The 19,616-nt window shown below is 37.9% G+C and overlaps 1 protein-coding gene across 1 annotated transcript; it reads left to right on the forward strand.

Moving 5' to 3' along the window:
- The first annotated feature begins 1,215 nt into the window (after window positions 1–1,215).
- LOC139733656 (ERI1 exoribonuclease 3-like) lies at window positions 1,216–8,921 on the forward strand. Its single transcript, XM_071644469.1, has 7 exons — window positions 1,216–1,316; window positions 3,913–4,153; window positions 5,020–5,133; window positions 5,777–5,836; window positions 7,371–7,462; window positions 8,226–8,298; window positions 8,817–8,921. The coding sequence occupies exons 2-7, from the start codon at window positions 4,040–4,042 to the stop codon at window positions 8,919–8,921; spliced, it is 558 nt and encodes a 185-aa protein (XP_071500570.1). The 5' UTR covers window positions 1,216–1,316; window positions 3,913–4,039.
- The last annotated feature ends 10,695 nt before the right edge of the window (window positions 8,922–19,616 follow it).

A 19,616-nucleotide genomic window follows, 5' to 3' on the forward strand; every position in this document is an offset into this window, starting at 1 on the left:
AACGGGTGCCTTTGCGGCGCTATATTTCCTTAATTTTTCAACAGAAACTACTAGGAATACTTACATGGGTCGATGAAACCTAAATGACTATCATCGGCGACTGTTTGATGCATTTCATTGCTTGTGATGCACAAAATGATGTCTTATAAGCAGCTCACCGATGTTCACAGAATTCACAATCACTTGCACAAGCGCACAGAATACACGTGTACTTATCGAACTAACATAAGCGAAACTGCGGGGAAGCCGCCAGGACCGCGCCTGGCGGCGCGGTCTCCGGGGCTAGTCATGATGGTGCTATGCCACATTTCATCTCGTACACTACTAATTTATACCTGATATCTGTGCTGTGGAATGTCTTATTTCAAACACAGTGCTGCTTTCAAATTGTATTAACAAAACTTAAATTAGTTGTACATTTATACTTATAATAGGCCTGTCTCTAATGGACTCTAGGTTAGAAATCTAACGTTACAAATACAAGTAAATTTAGACCACTCTTCACTAGGCCTACATCGTAACAATTACATCTTGCATTTTCTCCTTTGAAATTGTGGGCATAGTCTAGTACATTGTATTTTGTCAATCAAAAAACTTCCAACTTTTCTCACTTTAAACTTCCTGCAAAATGTATTTTACTTTACAATCTCCTCTCCTCTGTTTTTAAAGCTGTTAATGTCAAAAATTGACGTCATCAGGCTATAATAGCATGGCCTGCGCGCTGCGCCTGTAGCATTTGCCATTGGCATCAATTCGCCTGCTTAGTGAGGGACTCGTTCGACAGGCAATGACATGCTTACATAAAAATACAGTCAAATTACTAATATACTGACCAGCAGCCTCGGTTCGGATGAGGAATTACGGCTAGATATCCTGGCTCTATCACAAGCCGATCCATGTTTTCTTGCACACAGTAAATTAAACGTCAGTATCACTTTCTGTGACGTGTGGGCTGCCGTTCACATAAAGTTCCCCGCAGTATTCCCGTACTGCAGTTACGTACCTTACCTAGTACCTGTACGTGTTCTGTGTGTACAGCAAGTGTACCTCTCATAGCTCCTATCCTAGCACGGCAGAGGATCCCTATCTGTTCCCCTTGCGCTGTTCCTAAAAATCCGATCCGATCCCTGACCCACATCAAGCATGCGCAGTTTGTACTTCCGCATTACATTTATTTACGTTTCATTGCATGCACAAAAAACGGGGCCGAGTGAACCCTTTTGCTTTGCTGTTGTTGTCTTTTTCGAGGTTGAGGATATCTTCAGATTTTTACATGCATCCCGAGTGATTACAGTTCAACGATAGATGTGAAATACGTAAGTCTGTAGATAGACAATCCTGGCACCCGTTATGGAGTGACTGTTCACTGCCTGCCTACATTTTATTTGTGTTGGTGTAGCCTATTATTGTACAGTCAACAGTTCGTGTTATAGCGCGACCCGTGCCGTAGAACTGCGTACAATCGCGGTGCCCTGTAGTCCCATTCGTAACTATTTATGTAGCGAGTAAAGTACAAGTCGGCATGCAGCTACAAATTGATGCAATACTACAATGTATAATAACAATAACATTAGAATTCTACTAACTCCCGTGATCGTTATGCTAATCAACTTTACCTCACTGATAGATAGACAAGCTACGTATGTATAATGTCAGTGGCATATGAGATGGTGGTCATGAGAGAGGATAAATAAAAATATAGACTATGCCTGCCCTTGGCCTTGTATTTTGAGTTGAACATGCCTCTTTTTTTCTTGTTTTTTTGTATTGTAATTTTACTTAGGCAAAGTGGGATTGGATTAGCCCGACCAGACGCCATGCTGGGCTGTGTATATTTAGGATTGGATGTGCTGTGTGAATGTGACTGCAATGTGAGTGTGACAGTACAGTATTCCAAGGACAGTCAGTAGCTAGCATAGCATAGCATAAATACTAAAATAGTACTGTTCAGAAGTAAATTTAACTGCGAAACACAGCCGGCGTTCGGGCTGTGTAGGGAAGGATATTGAGTCACGGTAGAGGGTAGATTCGCAGGTAAACTCCAACTTAAGCACTCAAAATTTCTTCAATTTGAATACTTACAGATTTGGTCCAATTGTTGATATTACACTTGCCTGGGTACGTTTTGCTCCTCCAGTAGTCCCTTTCTGTAAATATTGGAGACTTTAAATGATCCAGTCAACAAGAGGAATCTGTGAGAATGACAACTGCTCCATACGACGGATTTGAAACCTGTGTGCATGTGCTAACCGGAGTGCAATGTAGCCTTATCACAAGGCCTTCTTGCTGTATTGCGTTGCTTACTGGGCGAATGAAGAAGTGATATCCCAGCCGAGCACGACAGCGTGAGAGCGAAAGGGCCTTGTCCAAAGGCGAAAAACATTGCGCCTTTCATGCATACTCATAACGGCAATGCGCTATGTGCCTTTGCAAAGGTTGTTTTGAAAAATGAAGGGAGGAACGGGAGAATAGAGATGGACTCGTAGAATAACGTCTTTTCAAGACCGTAGGGTCAGTTTCAAAGTGTGCAAGTGAACGGCAAGTATGAATTACATAAGAGACGTATGTAGGGTGTAAAAGTAAGCCTTTTGCTGGTGAAATACGTAACTTATAGAGCCGCGAAAATTTGGGGTTGTCTTCCAGCGTTTAGTGGCAGCACTCTTTCAACTCAGGGCGCTCCCACAGTATGACTGTGTACAAGGAGTACCGAGGGGTTATTAAAGTACTGAAGTAAATAGTAGTGTTTTATAGTAAGCCTACTATGATGCAGTGACACAATAATGATCAACACTAGCATTTCTGTTTTAGTAGAATAAAAACAGCGATGTGCAAGTTAAAAATTATTCTTCAAGGTTTATGGCACTGTGGCACCTAGATTAAATATTCTGTTTATCCATTAACTTATATTTAAGGTATGAAAAGAGCTCAGTGTGCGAAAGTTTGAATGATCATGGTTATTTTTTTCTGATGACTCAAACCTATATGTATGTAGGTCCTATGTAGATGGTCTACCTACTACAATGTTTTTTCAACCTTCTCAACAAACCAGGATGTCATAGAGATCCTCAAAAATCAATTTTCCATATCTTTGAGTCCAAGAAAGAACATTTAGAAAGAAAGGACAAAGCTTAAAGGGACTGTACAGTTCTGGTTTGAGGTGAGGATTTAGCTTTTAACATTCTGTGAGATATTCAGAAACCACTCTATGAGATGTAAAAGAGCATGCAATTCTAAGGGGTATGAAAAGTTTATTTGATGAAAATCGGTTTTGAAATGGCTGAGATATCCAAAAACAAGGCGAAACAAAGAGATCCTAATAAAAGGCGTGGCCTGTCGCCTTTTATTATTATCACTTTTTTTGGATAAATCTCAGCCATTTGAAAACCAATTTTCATCAAATAAACATTGAATCCTTCTTAAAATTACATGCTCTTTCATATTTCATAAGAGGTTTCTCATTATCTCACTTAGAAATGTTATAAACCTGAATCCCCACCTCAACCAGTACTGTACAGCCCCTTTAATCTGAAGGAGGAGGAAGAGAACAAAGAAGTTCTTTAATACCGTAAAACAAGGAATATTCGTGTGCATTGTAATTTTGCGAATGTCGCGAGCGCCGAGATTCGCAAAATTAAAATACATGTGAAAGTTCTTGTCTACACTGTATGCATTGAAGCCCAGTGGCAATTCGCAAAAATTTCATGCTGCGAAAAAGGCCGTCAGCTCCAATTCGCGAAAATTTCATGCCGCGAATATATCATGTTTTACAGCATTGGATATACATTGTACTGATATGATACTGACTTGGATTGACCTTTATCTTTTTCTTTTCAACCAGTCATAGCTGAATGCATGGTAGGGTACTCAAATGAAAGGCTGGCGGTCCATCTCCTCTTTCAAACACCTTATAAGCTACACCTACCAGAGAGGGCGGTGTTGTGAACCAAGGACAACAGATCTAAGCCGACAACTTTCCACATCCCATCAGAAGTTCCTCCATCCATCGTTCTTGGCAAGTGATGATAGGAAGACTGCAGTAATGGCATCTTCCGGCCTCAGGAGAGACAGGAATATTGTTGCCCAGGACTACGACTATTTCCTTGTGCTAGATTTTGAGGCTACGTGCTTAGAGAATGAGAAGATACATCCACAGGTATTATATTTCTCTCTATTTTTGTTTGTTTTGTTTTTATCCTTAATTTGTAAATTGATGAATGGTGTCATCTGCGTGACCAAATTTGTTTTTAGTTTAAATATCAGCATCGGGGTGATTTTAAGCTCTTTTATGTGTCAGTATCTTATTAAGTACTGTGATCATCTTGTTTCTTGTGATCATGTTGATTAGCATGTCAGGTCAACATCAAGAGTTATAGTACCACTAAGGCTTGTCCTGAAAATGAGAGTGATGAGTGAATTTTATACTAATTTTCTTTTGTCTTTCATGGAAGGCTTTTTTTTTAAATTGATCTTTCAGTCTACAGTCACCTTCTTTGTCTCATTAGAATGCTGCATCATTTCAAGCTTGCTTGACAACAAGCTCTTACTTTGTTTAAAAATACCAATATCTCCTCAAAATACAAGTGTACTTTCCAAGGACATGTACTTGCCTACAGCCAAAGTTAGAATGAAATTATAAATTGAATTGAAAATAAGAACCTACGTTATATAATTTATTGTTTAATACAATGTATGCGTAGTGTAAAGTAGACAGTACTTTCATCAGGTCATTTTTTTTCATAAAAGTGTCTGGTACTGGGACATACAATATCAAATGATTTTTCTTCTAGATATCAAATATCAATTTTGCAGAACATGGCTGTTCCTGCAATTTCATACTGCAAAAACCATTTGATAAATTTATAAAGAGCTAGCGTGTATGTGTGCATGCAGGCATGTTACATGAATCTGCCTCACAGAAACATGAAAAGGCACACCTTGTACAATATAATGGATAAGTACATATAATGTACTTATCCATTTACATGTTATATTGTCAATCTTTCATCCCCGCCATCTCAGGAAGTCATAGAGTTGCCAGTGCTGAAAGTGAGTGGGAAAACATTTGAGACAGAGTCAACATTTCACCAGTACGTGGAGCCACAAGTTCATGGCGTTGGAGATTTCTGCACAGAGGTAGATAATAAATTGTGTCATCAGAGATATATTGCGTTGGGAAGCAACTATTATTGTCAACTTTTTAACAAAAATGATAGAAATCTCTTAACATTGTCTCTCCTCGCGAAGAGTTTAGAAAGTTTCCATATTGGATGGTCATTAAATGATGTATGCACACGAAACATGTGGATGCATCTACATCACGTGTAGATCTATGCAAAGATTGATGTATATTTGTAGAAAATGCAAGTGCAATCAAAGTGTACGTACTCAGAGGCCAGCAGTAAAAGAAAATACCTGTAGTGTACACTGTCTTCATTAAGTGTCTGGTTTGTTGTTTCCATTTTCAGAATTCTACTGTTTCTCCCTGCTGTACATATCTATACCTGTTGGTACCCATTGAAAGAACTCTGGTTACATACATTGTACTAGAGTTCCTCACCCCCCCCCCCCCCTCCCCCATCTAAATGTTGTCAGAAATGGGGACAAAAGAGAGGGAAAATTTCGTCAGTAATTCAATACATGTAGAAGTTCGCTGTTAACTGCCATTGTCACAATTGTCTAGGAGAGGATATTGATATCAATCTAATCTGTTCAGTCTCTTGTTATCTCTCTCCCTCTCTCTCTCTCACTCTCTCTCCTGCCATTTGACATTTACCAGTTGACAGGCATAACACCAGAAATGGTTAAAGGTCAACCAACTTTTGCAGAGACATTAAAAGTGAGTTATCAAGTTGGTATTGAATCATATTCTGTAGATGTACATTGTGGTATTTGTATGGATATCTTCATGTCTGTGACATTGAATGCTTGGATCACAAATTGCTTTCAAAGAGAATTTTGCTTAAAGGACAAGTTCGCCATCATTAATACATTGTATAAGGATTGAGAGAATGTAGCAATATTAGTAAAACACATCATTGAAAGTTCGAGGAAAATCGGACAATCCGTTCAAAAGTTATGAATTTTTGAAGTTTTTGTGCAGTCACCGCTGGATGAGAAGACTACTGCAGTGTATGATGTCACATGCATACAACAATATAGGAAAATATAAAGAGAATTTCACAAAATTTCATCTTTTGAAAAAAGTACACATTCCCTTGACTCGTTACTGACATATGTTATGGGTAATATTATTCCCATTGCCTTTAGAAAGAGGCAAGTCAAGTGCTCTTTTATTATGCGAAAAAAGTGAAAATATGTCGAATTTTCTTTACATTTTCTTTATACTGTTGTACTCATATGACATCATGAGAATTAGTAGTCTCCTCATCCAGCAGTTCCAACACAAAAAATTTAAAAATTCATAACTTTTGCATCGATTGTCCAATTTTCCTCGAACTTTCACTAATGTGTTCTTCTAATATTGCTGCACTCTCTCAATCCTTATGTTTATGAAGGTGAACTTGTCCTTTAAGGAGGATTGTAAATGTTTTTCTTTTGATTGTAGGTGTGCAAATAGGCTGTCCGTGTGTAAAGTGTGTAGCACTTGCCAATTGTGAAATTATGTGAATGTTAAAAAGCATTAGGTCCTAAACTGAATTCACTATCACAGACTAATATCTGCTACTTACAGACATAGTAAACATGGATTTTATTATAACTTAAGAATTGCATTTACATTCGACTGATATGGAGATTCTGAGTTCATAACTTACAATGTACAAGTGTACTTGTTTTCTTGCAACTTTCCATATGTACTTGTACCAAGGCAATCAAACCCTCTTGTTTTGTACTCCAAGTTTTCATCAAAAGTTGTTTAATATGGTATTTATAAAGATGTGGAAAGCATCCCTGCTGTGAAAAGGACAATGGTATTTGCACCCCCTCAGCAGTGATAATACGGTCTTGCAATATGTCATGTGGCTAATGTTTTTTCCCCCCCCCCCTAATAAGAGAATGTGTAGACATTTCTCATTTTACATTATATTATGTTTCATAACAGAACATGCCAGTGTATTGTCTCAAGACACCCCCTTATACATTGTACATAACAAGTAATCTTCTTCAGGCTGCACTGAAATGTTTTATAGTCACTGAAAAGAGATTGTGTAAGGCATAGAAGCCATTCACTTCCGATTTTACACTTGAATTGGCTTCCATTTGTTGTTGTTTGTTGTTGTTTGTTTTGTTAGTTTGTTTGTTTTTAATTCAGTGTGTGCCTGATTAGAATATCAATATTTTAGGCTAGTGCATACATGTAGTTTTATCAAGAAGGATAATCAAAAAATGAACTGTTTGTCTCATGTTTCAAGCTCCTGAATGACTGGATGTTGCGTGAGGGACTACTGGATCCTGCTGTGAAGTCTATATTTGTCACGTGTGGGGATTGGGATCTTAAAACGATGTGAGTTTCATGCTTATTCTTAGTGTTTTACAATTACTCCCGAAAATGTCTCATTATGCATATTGTTTGTGTTTGCCAAGTTGCAGTCAAATCTGTCTTAGCAACCACCCGTCATGTACGACCGCTAAAGACAATTCCCTCTGAGAGAAAAAGCATGTTGCATAACCTGTCTATAGCAGCCACCAGTCTAAAACAGCCGCTTTTTTTGGTCTCCCTTTGTGTGGCCGCTATAGACAAATTTGACTGTATCGTGCATCATAATTTTACTGTTGCATGTATTATAGTGTCTAATTTTTGTCTACCAGATGGTAGTGTGAGGCAGTAGGCCCTATTTCATAATCAGATTTATTGTTGTTGCTCTAATCATTTGACATGTTTGACATGTTTAATGTGTTGAGAATACCTTCAACTTACCAGTATGCAAAATAGGTGGAATTTGTATGAGATGGAAAGATATTTTGTATTAGGGAGTTCACTCAGGCAGAAATACTGTTGCAAGATTTGTTATACTTCAAGGGGAAGATGTCTTATTAAGACACTCACACTTAGTTCATGTAATCATTGGTATGGTAGCATGATGATCAATTATCAGTTAGTCCTTGTTAACCTGATTCCTCAGACATAAGACAATCGTCAAATTAAAAATTTTGATCAGCTATTGTCGACTTTGCTTTGATTTTTAACTTGTTTAACTTTGTTATCGAGGCACTGTCTGACCCCAGGCAAACCTCTCTTTGATAATTGTTTCTCTTTGGAATCCTAGGTTACCAAGTCAGTGTGGCTATTTTGAGATTCCGTATGGATCATATTTCCGACAGTGGATCAACATAAAAAAGGTACGTAGGTACAATTTTTATATAACATCTTTAAAAAAAAAAAAACACTCACATTAACCACTATAAGATACAAGTACTGCCATATTGGAAAATTATGTACATTTTACAGCCAGCCATGCTTACCTTGACTCAGTCAGGATTGAAGAAAATGGTTTGACTTAAACTGACTTTGCCTTCGAATTTACTTTGACTTACTGGTATTCAATGTTGGACTTTTTCATTGATGTTCAAAATGGCGTGTGTAATGCCAATTGTTTGTATGTATGTCACAGTTGTTAATTGATTCAAATGTGAATAAATGGAATGGAAATGGAACATCTTTCTTTTAACCATTTCAAAGGTCAGGACAGATCTAATCTATGATAAGATACTCATTAATGCATCAGGATGTGTTAGAATCTTTTCTTCTTTTTTTTTGCAACAAATTATTCAAGGTAAGTAAATTCAAAAGAATAGAAAGGCCTTGTCCACTGTTGTAACATGTTTAAATTGAATGTGGTATCTCTTCATCCATACAGTCCTTTGCAGTGGTGACTGGTCATTTCCCCAAGGGGATGATGCAGATGTTGGAGAAACTGCACCTAGAGCACGTTGGAAGACATCACAGTGGCATTGGTGAATGAAGATCCACTAGAATATGTTGACCCACTCCTCCCACAATTCTCTGAGAGCCTTTTAATGCCCTCAAACAAGATTCTTTTTGCAGGCCGACAGAAAACAGAAATGTTAATCTGCCTGTGCAAAAGCAGTCAATCTGTACATGTATCCCCTTTTCTATGGTCAGCTACATGTGCCATCAAACAATAAAAATATCAGTCTGGCACAAGGTATGAATAGAGCCTGCGCTGATGGGCTCACAAACTCTTTTGTTAAACGCAAAAGAGGCACCTGAATGGGGTCAGTGAAAGCCAAAATCTACCGTGATTGCTATGCGCATCTTCATATGAATTTTATAGCAAAACTGATACACACTATACTAGAAAAAAGACAAATAATAGTGTAATACATGCAGTTTTCATCCAGAAAAAAAAAAACAGACATTGATAAAGGAAACTCTAATTTTTCAATCAAAGCCATTTTCTGAGCAGCATAAAACAAATAGACATGAATTTATGCCATGAATGTAGACACTCTCGTCTACATTTTGGAAACCTTGTATACCAGGTTCCTGTAACGAACGGGTTCACAAAAATAATGGTAAAAATAATGATTACCAACAAGTAAAGAATAACAGAATGAATTAGAAAAATGAATGAATGAACAAATTGACAAATGAATGAATAAGCAGGAATATCCATTGATAGTGTGTGAAGATGCTTTACACAAGCAAAATTATGGACAACGTTGATGTTTCACTGCCTAGCTATAGTAACTGACTGTTTTCTGCATAGAATCTAGATGCATTGTAAGCTCAGTTAAAGTCAGTCACCAGCCGACAGTTGAGTATGATGCTTGTCATAATTCTGTGCAATTTATTTTTTATATATATATATATTTTCTTTATCAAATGCAGATGACTGTCGCAACATCGCCAACATCTTACGAGCTCTTGCCCAGAAGAGATTTAAATTCAAGCAGACTGGCAAGAGATGACAGGATTAGCAAAGACTTGATATGTGTTGATTTCTATTGAAAAATGTGATCCCCAATCACACAGAACACCTGTGAATGTTGCCAGAAAAGATTTCATTGAAGGTGAGGTCATATTTTGAAAAGAGGATATTCTCAGCTTCGACATGGTTATCAGCTCGTCAAAATTGGATGTGGAGAGCCACCAAAATCAATGATTGAAATTGAAATACCGGTATGTAGCAATTTCGTCTTTGAGAGAAGGGTTTGTGAAGACAAGGGTGTGTTGAAGTGCGTTTAGACACCCTCATTTTTTGCGTGGAACAGAAAGGTGCTATAAATCTCCGTGGCAACCAGCACGATGGGAATATTATGAGATTAACTCAAAATTTGGTACCGGTACACTAAATGGACACTTTTCTATTTATAACAATGACAATAAATCAGAGCTACAATTGTGTACAGCCTACCATCTTTAGAGTTTCTGCAAGGTCAGGTTGTAGCACACACTAGACTTCCGTATATCTCAAGAGTGGAAAATAGATCCAATGCTTCCTCAGCAGTCAGTTAAAATTAATACATTGAAATTAAAAAGTCAAAAGATAGTCAAATCAAGTGCTACTCTTTCTGGCAGAGTCTCTTCATCTCGCGTGAAGGCCTTTTCAGCTACGGTCAGCCAAATTGTTACATTAGAATTCAAGAATTTGAGACATCCTGGACAGAAGTGGGTATACCCGTATTTTGACTTGAAGTGACTACTGAACATTTTTAACTGATAATGAAGACCTCATCATCATATCACACAGTTGGAGGTACAGCAATCATTTAACTGAAATTAAAGGGAAAACTCATCATTCATTGTCCAATTTGAAGTTCAGAGATGAAATTTTATGCATACCGTTTTTATTTCCGCCACAAAGTGTTGCTGGAGGCATTATGTTTTCGGGTTATCCGTCCGTCCGTCCTGTCCGTAATCAATTTTGTGGATAGCGTAACTAAAAAACTGTTTGAGGTATCCTAATGAAACTTGGCATGTATATGTATGAATGGGCGAAGTTGTGCCTATCAACTTTTGGGTACACATTCTCAAGGTCAAAGGTCAAAAGGTCAAGGTCAAATGCTCAAAATTTCACTATTTCTCCCATATCTATTCAATGCCTGAAGGTATTTTCTTGAAACTTAGTGTATATATGTACTACCAAATGAAGATTCTCCAGAGAGAGTTTCGGGTCATGAGGTTAAAGGTCAAAGGTTAAAGGTCAAGTGAAAATGTTAAAATATCACCTTTTTTACTTATCTCGCAAATGGTTTGAGGTATCTTCATGGAACTTAGTATATATGCATGCACTGACTGGCAGTGATTATCTAGGGAATTTGAGGGTCATGGGTCAAAGGGCAGGGGGTCAGAGATCAAGGTCAACTTCTCAAAATTTTACAATTTCCCCTCATATTTATGCAATGCCTGCAGCATTTTTATTACCCAACAGAGATTCTCTTGGAAGTTTGTTGCCAAAAGGTCATAGGTCAAGTGAAAGTGCTAAATTTCACTTCTTCCTCCGTATCTCGAAAGTGACTTAAGGTACTATCATGAAACCTAGTACATATTTTACATATGCATGTTCTACCCGACAGTGATTCTCCTGGGAATTCTAGGGCCATAGGTCAAAAGCCAGGTTAAAATGCTATTATTTCACTATTTAATACTGAAATTTCTCCATACCTTGAAAATTACTCAGTGCATGAATTTATAAAAGGGTCAAAAGTCATCACGCATTGTCAAGACGTACTATAGACGTATTAGGAGAACCATGCATTATGGTGGAGGCATACCAGTCGCCACAGCAACATTTCTAGTTCAGTTCACATTACATTTGCATACCATCTTTTTGACAAAAACCCAATGACAGTTTGGGAGTCTTGCTAGAAAGGGCTGCTATCTTTAAAACCTCTGTTCCAATATTTTGCAACCAAAATGAAGATAATCCAACTTTGCCAGAAATCGTCTTCAAACTCCCATCATCTTTGGTTATGTTTTGTTTGTTTGTTTTTTGATCCAAGTGCACTTTCCTCACATGAGGTTAACTGTCATGTATATTGAAGAAAAAAAAGTGTGATGTTGTACTATTGTATTGTGAAACAATACATGTCGCTGTACAGTGTAATCCATTTAGTATTTCTCTATTTTAAGTCTTTAGTGAGTGATTAGAATTACTATGTACAATGTACAATTGTAGTAGCAATGGGGCTTTACTGTGGGAATAACAGCAAAATGAAGCTTGAGTAGAAAAAAAAGAAATTAAGTTATTTTTGCACCAAATGTACATCATTTCACTGCATCCAATGTAGAGTTACAAGCATCCATAATTTGCATTATCATTCTGTGGACATATAATGAATTGCAGAACCTGTGACATCTATTTTGCGTTACAGTTTGTGTTTTGAAGGCTATAATCCAGCCATGCAATCATGTCAGAGTTGGCCGTGTTGACAGTCGAATGTAGGCATTCAGTTCTGTTCATTGTGCTGTTGTGTCTTTCTGCAACAGTCTCGCATTGTTCTCATACAGTATCTCGTAGCATTGTATCTTTTCATTAGAGTAAACACAGCAAACCTCATCAAGGTCTCTGCAGTTCGTATGTTCTTGCATCATTTGATGCTCTTCAAATTTTGGAATGATTCATGTAGCACACATTGCTAGGGGGAAAAAAAAGTTTGACCGCTTTGGAGTCAATACATGTACACTGTATGTATTTCTCTACCAGGAAGTGTCGCAGGATGCAATTATGTTTTTGGGTGTCTGTCTATCCATCCTTCCGTCCGTCCATCCATAATAAATTTTGTTGATGATGGTACTTGAGAAATGTTGAGGTAATCAAATGAAACTTCTCATATTTATGCATGAGTGGACTCAGTAAGTTGCACGTATCAACTTGTGGGTGCACATGCTTGGCATCAAAGGTCAACTTTCAAGGTCAAATTCTAAAATTCCACAATTTCTCTTGTATCTCTGCAATGCCTGAAGGTACAGTCAACCTTACTTTATCCATAAGTCGACCTCGCATAAGTCAAATACTCACCTATTAAAGTCGAAGTTCTTTTCAAGTCCTCTTTAAATTCTATTGATTTTAATCCCTCATAAGTCCAATTTTCTCTAAGTTGAAGCTATATCTGATGAAAGTTCAAATTGATTTGATTTAGGCAAGAGGTTGACTGTATTTTCATGAAAGTGTGTTTATATGTAGTACCAGATATAGTACCATGATCTCTGTATAAAAGAATGGCTCCAAGTATCTTCATAAAACTTTGACACTGATTCTCTCCGGAAGTTTTGGGTCATGGGGTATAGGGTCATGGGTCATGTTAAAATGCTATAATTACTCTTTGTAATGCTGAATTTACACTGTTTTCTCCATGCCTTGGAAATGACTCAAGGTTTACACTTAATTGAACTTGGTACATACATGCAATACCACTCAATGATTCTGTAGGGAAAGTTTTTGGCCATTAATGGGTCAAAGGTCAGGTGAAAATGCTTATATTTCAATATCATTTCATGCACCTTGTACTTTGAAAATGGCTCAAAGTGCTCCATGGTTGCTTTAATGATGGAGGTTCTCTCTTGATGAGGAGAAGTGTCTCCCCCCCCCCCCTTCCATTTACATTGCCCAATCAGTCTCTTAAGTTTCTAGTTCAGTGATACGGTTCTCTTAAAGGGATAGTACAGTTTTGGTTGAGATGAGAATTAGGCTTTTCAATTTTCGCAAGATACCAAGAAAACACTTATGATATAGTACAGAGCCTACCATTTTAAGAGGAATTCAAAGTTTATTTGATGAAAATCGGGTTTGGAATAACTGAAACATCCAAAAACAAAGTAAAACAAAGCGATCATTACAAAGTGTGGGTCCCACACTTTACTAGAATCATTCTTTTTTGGATATCTCAGCCATTTCAAAACCAATTTTTATCAAATAAACGTTGAATTCCTCATAAAATTGCATGCTCTTTCATATTTCATATTAGATTTCTCTCTATCTCACCTAAAAATGTTAGAAACCGGAAATTAGGTCTCAACCACAACTGTACGATCCCTTTAAAGGACAAGCCCACCTTCACAGTCATGTGGATTGAGTGAATGCAGCAGTACTAGTACAGAACACATCAGTGAAAGTTTGAGGAAAATTAGACTATTAGTTCAAAATTTATGAAATTTTGAAGTTTCTACTCAATCACTTCTGGATGAGAAGACTGCTACAGCTTGTGATGTCACCTGTGTAGAACGATATAAAGAAAATAGAAATAAAAATAAACATATTTTTACTTTTCTTGAGTAATAAGAAAAGGCCTGCCTTGCCTCTTCCAGAAGGCAGGGGGAATAATATTACCCTTCACATACGTCAGAGACAATTCAAGGAAATGTGTACTTTTTTTCCAAAAATAACATTTTCTTTATATTTTCCTTGTATCGTTCTACACATGTGACATCATACACTGCAGTAGTCTTCTCATCCAGCACTTTCACTGATGTGTTCTACTAATATTGCTGCATTCACTCAATCCTCATGTATATAAAGATGGACTTGTCCTTTTAAGTTTCTAGCAGTATGCTTCCATGTGCAAATGTTTTATGTGTCATGTGTGTCTAACTGGTGATTCATATGATTACACTGTATTCCATTTTTTTTTTCATTGTTGTACTATGCAATGTGTAGTAGCAGTGCATTGTGTCAAGAGTGATCATGAACCATCAGAATGTATAAGTTACTTCTGTAAATGATGTGAACTATTGCATTAAATTACAACTGCATTTAATCAAACTCTTCCAGTTGAGCTTCATTTTAAAGGGGATGGCTAGTAACTGATCAGTGGGAATCAGTGGAAATGTTGAGGGATGATTGTTCCAATCCGTGTGGGATTCATTTAAGAGAACATTATATATCTACTGTTGTGTGAGAATTATTTGCTTCAGAACGGTCTCATATTCAAGTAATGTGCAGATTAATGCCCCGTCACTGACCAGGCACGCTTACCTGGAAACATTAAACTGCACATTACTTGAATATGAGACCATTCTGAAGCAAATAATTTTCACACAACAACAGATATATAATGTACTCTTCAATCAATCCGACAAGGATTGGAACAATCATCCTACAGCATTCCCACTGATTCCCACTGATCAGTTACTAGCCATCCCCTTTAATTCAAAGGGAATGAAACCCCAATATATTTATCAATATATGAACATATATATATATGGGCCCTGACGCGAGAAAAGGGCCCTTTGGGCATTAAATACCGAAAATGAGGTTTCACCTCCACATTGTAGAAGAAACTCTGACGCATTTAGAAGTGCAAACCTTTTTCTGAAATTCCAATCCTAAATGACCCCATTACGACATTCAAAAAAGCATGTTTTGCCCAAATCCTGTCACTTTTTGATACGTCTATGCGTGTGCGCGTAGTTATAACCAGTTGATCTTTTTTGCGCGTATTGCTTTGTCAAACTTCTGCGCAGTTTTCTGGCGTTTGCGCGCAGCGGTGCTAAGGGCCCTTTTCTCGCGTCATGGCCCATATATATAATCATATATATATATATATATATATGAAATATATATATATATATATATATGGATAGAGTAAATGCATTAATATTAGTAGAACACTTTCTTTATATCATTGTCCTGCTGTGACATCACAAATTATTGTACAGTGTAGTCTTCTTATCCAGTGACTGCAACACTGAAACTTCAAAAATTTGTCTATTTTGAACAGATTAATCAGATTTTCCTCAAACTGCACTGATGCCGTGTTCTACTAACACTTCTGCATTTACTCAATCCACATGTATATTTGAGTTTAATTTGAATTTTGAGTTTTGTATCTTGACATTATAGAAATATGGCAGTTCATGTGCATTATGCAGTGTGCTATAAAGAAATTACATGCTCTTATTGTGCTGAACTCCTGTAGACCAAAATCTCAGCAAAGCCATGGCTCTTGCAAGTTCCATTATACTCTACACATTAATATTCTGCTACTGGGAAGTGAAATGATATGCATAGTTCTACCAGAAGCCAAGCCACTTTTGAGGAACTGATGTATTGAGTAGACATTATGAGACAGTGTCATCTTCATGTTGTCATTTCAAGGCTTGACTCTCAAAGGATGATGGTTTAATCCCAAATTTGTTAAAGAGAACAAAAGGCAACTACACCAAACACATCATAGCTTTTCCTGAATGGATGCCACAATGTCGAAGCAACATTAGCTTGAAAAGTCCATCATTCACTGTATCGTGTTTTCACACACCTACAAAGAGTACATGTTGAAGTAAACCTCGCACAAGTTGACATGCATGACAAAAATTTGCAACTTGTGCACATGTTGAGTTTGCTACTTGGAAGTCATAAAAGATACTTGAACAAAAAAGGAGAAAAGTATTAATTGCATCATTTGCAGACTCCAACCCAAAGCAACTTCTGATCTGGAGATTCTCCCGCCTGAAACCCCTTGCAAACGGGAGACTCCAAGTTGATGTGTGCGAAGCACGAAGTTCCTAGGGTTCTAGATGCTCTCTGGTGCTATCTAAGGCTTATTTTTTCAACATACAATAGCAATAAGTAAAAAATCCTTTCCAACGGGAGACACAGAGGGCGGGAGAAATTAAATTTCAAGCGGGAGAACGGGAGATTTTGCAAAAATGGGTTTTCAGCGGGAGATCTCCCGTCGAAAACGGGAGAGTTGGAGTCTCTGCATTTGAGGTTTACTGCTAATGGAATACATGTATATACAGATTTCTGGGTTGTCTTATAATGTTGGACGTGCACACTGATCTCAATAGAGATCAGTGGATGTGCCATTATGCAGGCCCCCAAAGTCTGTTGCCCTTAGTGGAAAATGTCCAGTCTACGAGGGCATCATTTCAGTCATCACCATCACGAACAAGTACACGTGTATTCGGCAAAGTGATGGATCAAGCAAAGACATGCAGCCTCAATCTGTCTTCAACACAAACATTGCTCAAACTTAAAGGCATTTTCTAAAATTAAAAATGAAATAAACTGATGTCAATGCAGATAACATGTATTTTACATGTGTGGCACTGTGTAAATGTACTGAAGTAGCATGGCTAATTTCTGGCATTTTCAGTGTGAGACCAGGACAAAACAAAACAGACAAAATATGAAATGGCAGATTACAGTACTGGATGATTCAAATCATGTTTGGTGGTTTTATTTTGCTGCCAAATAAGGGAAAAAATGATAATTTCACTGTGTACTCTATCAAGTACAACTGTTCTTATTATCTTTAACAGATGGGTACATTTTCAAGTATTATACAACACATAAAGAGAATGTAGCTATCCAATTGGTTGATTGCCCATCATGTGACATTCAATTAATTAAAGTACTATCGCATGGTTGTGCAATTTCATTTGAGCAAAAATGGATGGCGCATGGCTGACGTCACCAATTTCATTGACTCCCGTGTTAAACTCACAATTGACTCAAAGTTTTTGTTCCATTGCATGGCTCTGATGTCACAATAAACAAACATTTGCTGCGCGTACTCAACAATTACAAGCGCACTAGACAGTGCAATAGGAATTCAGTACAGTACTTTCCAAGCATTTCAAAACAACAACAAAAACTGAATTAAACAGAATGTCAGCCTACATTAGCCATTCCAGAAAAGCAACATCATCTTTAAACAATGTCCTGTCTTCTTTTCTCATGTTCCATTTAGGTTCAGATCAGTGAAATCAATACAGTATCAATTAGTATGCCTGATTATTATGACTTTTATACACAGTAACTTTGGTCTTGCAAAAGACCACATACATAGTTGTTCCACTAATAGTCCTACCATCAACTTCACAAATATTCTGATCTCACAGGTTTTACAGAAACATGAACTTTGGTTCTCTCAAGCTCAAAATAACATCAATCTGAAATATTTCAAGTGTAATATATAAGTAACCCTGTATTGGGTTAGAGCTGGTAGTAAAAGCGTAGCACAGAACTGCACAAATATTACACCATGATTTGATTGACGTAACGTTGTCAATGTGAAAATTCAAAAATCTTACATGAGCATCACGACAGAAGAGAGGAAAAAAGTAAGATGCCACGAACAGAAAATGAGAAAGTAAAGAGGTGATTACAATAGCCGGGTTCACACGTACAAAATAGCGGGATGACGATCGCAATCCATATCTCGAGTTTTTTTGCGAGCGTCCACACGTAGCAAATTAGTGAGGAGAGGAAAAAAGTAAGATGCCACGAACAGAAAATGAGAAAGTAAAGAGGTGATTACAATAGCCGGGTTCACACATACAAAATAGCGTGATGACGATCGCGATCCATATCTCGAGTTTTTTTGCGAGCGTCCACACGTACCAAATTAGTGGGATAGCGATCGCGATCGGTATCCCACTAATTTGGCGAGCGTCCACACCTACCGAATTATCCCACTAATTGCCGATAGAGATAACAGCAAAGCCTGCAAACTTGGTCACACAGCGCCCTCCTCTATCACTGCCTCCGCGCACTTACCTTTGTCCATTGTCTTTTACGCGTCAGTGGTGTGTTTCGCGCGCTGTTGTTGTTGTGCTCCAAAGAGGTGAAGGACCTCTTCGCAGAGGCCTTGCTGTTGTGATGTGCGCATTGCATGATGGGATGTAAAACTCGAGATTCTAATCCCGACCGTTCACACGTACCAGCGCCAATTATTACCGGGGCCAATTATCCCGCTAATTGACGAACCAGCGCAAGATTTCTTGGGATTAGCATCGCGATGCTTATCCCGCAAATTTTCGGGTTTTTTCTGTCCACACGTGCAAAAAACTCGGGATGACGATCGCAATGCAAATCTCGAGATTTGTATCCCGCTAATTGGTGTACGTGTGAACCCGGCTAATAGGAGAGGAAGCCAATGAGGAATGTTTAGGAATCGAGTTGAGAAAGGAAGGAATGTAAGGAACTTGGAAAACAACTGACAAATTAATACATATACAAAGCGAATGATGATAGAAGAGGGAGAGAGAGAGAGAGATACAGAGAGAGAGAGAATGTATACAATGTAGATATAGAAGGAAATTGAGATATCGTCCGATCGTCAAGAACTAATTTTGACGAATTTACAATATGATTGTGGTAGCAAACATATCATTGGTTACCGGTTGATGAACTGAACCTACATAGCAACTCCAAAGTGACAACTACAGGCCCAAAGAAAGTAAAGGGAAGACCTCTTTATAAGTTACGCCTTATCATGACTGGAATCAGAGAACAGCTTGATAGTATTCCATTTGGAACACTAAACATATGCCATACATCATGTCTCCTGGTATTCAGCAATCCCAGACCCAACAGATTACGAAAGAGGCATTATGTTGCCCCTTTGGCCTATGACCTGCTCACCAGTGCTCATCATCACAAAAGCTATGTATCATTCTATCTTGAACACAGATGCACTCTTGCTGTGCCTGATCGAATGTAGAACAATGCCACCCAGTTTGAGAAAACGTGTGCCTTTTCCAGCACTGTGGTTATATTGACATCTTGGGGTGTGATCTATAACCATCCGACATCTGTCCACATGAGATGCTGGGGTACACCTCAAAACAGCACTCTCTCATGATCTAGTCAAAATAGCTGACTGAATACCAGCACAGCTGGATCTGCTGATGTCTTTGCACATGGCAAACGGTCGTCATCTTTCATCGCAGCTTGCCAATTGTCCAT

The sequence above is a fragment of the Diadema antillarum genome, unplaced genomic scaffold, assembly GCF_040938485.1.
Source record: "Diadema antillarum isolate AM-2024a unplaced genomic scaffold, OU_Dant_1.0 seq00000486_RagTag, whole genome shotgun sequence".
Taxonomy (NCBI): domain Eukaryota; kingdom Metazoa; phylum Echinodermata; class Echinoidea; order Diadematoida; family Diadematidae; genus Diadema; species Diadema antillarum.

Coding starts and splice junctions, on each gene's coding strand:
- LOC139733656 (XM_071644469.1), top strand. CDS start 4,040: ATGGCATCTTCCGGCCTCAGGAGAGACAGGAATATTGTTGCCCAGGAC. Junction 5,837..7,370: donor CTTTTGCAGAGACATTAAAA/GTGAGTTATCAA, acceptor TCATGTTTCAAG/CTCCTGAATGACTGGATGTT. Junction 7,463..8,225: donor GATTGGGATCTTAAAACGAT/GTGAGTTTCATG, acceptor TTGGAATCCTAG/GTTACCAAGTCAGTGTGGCT.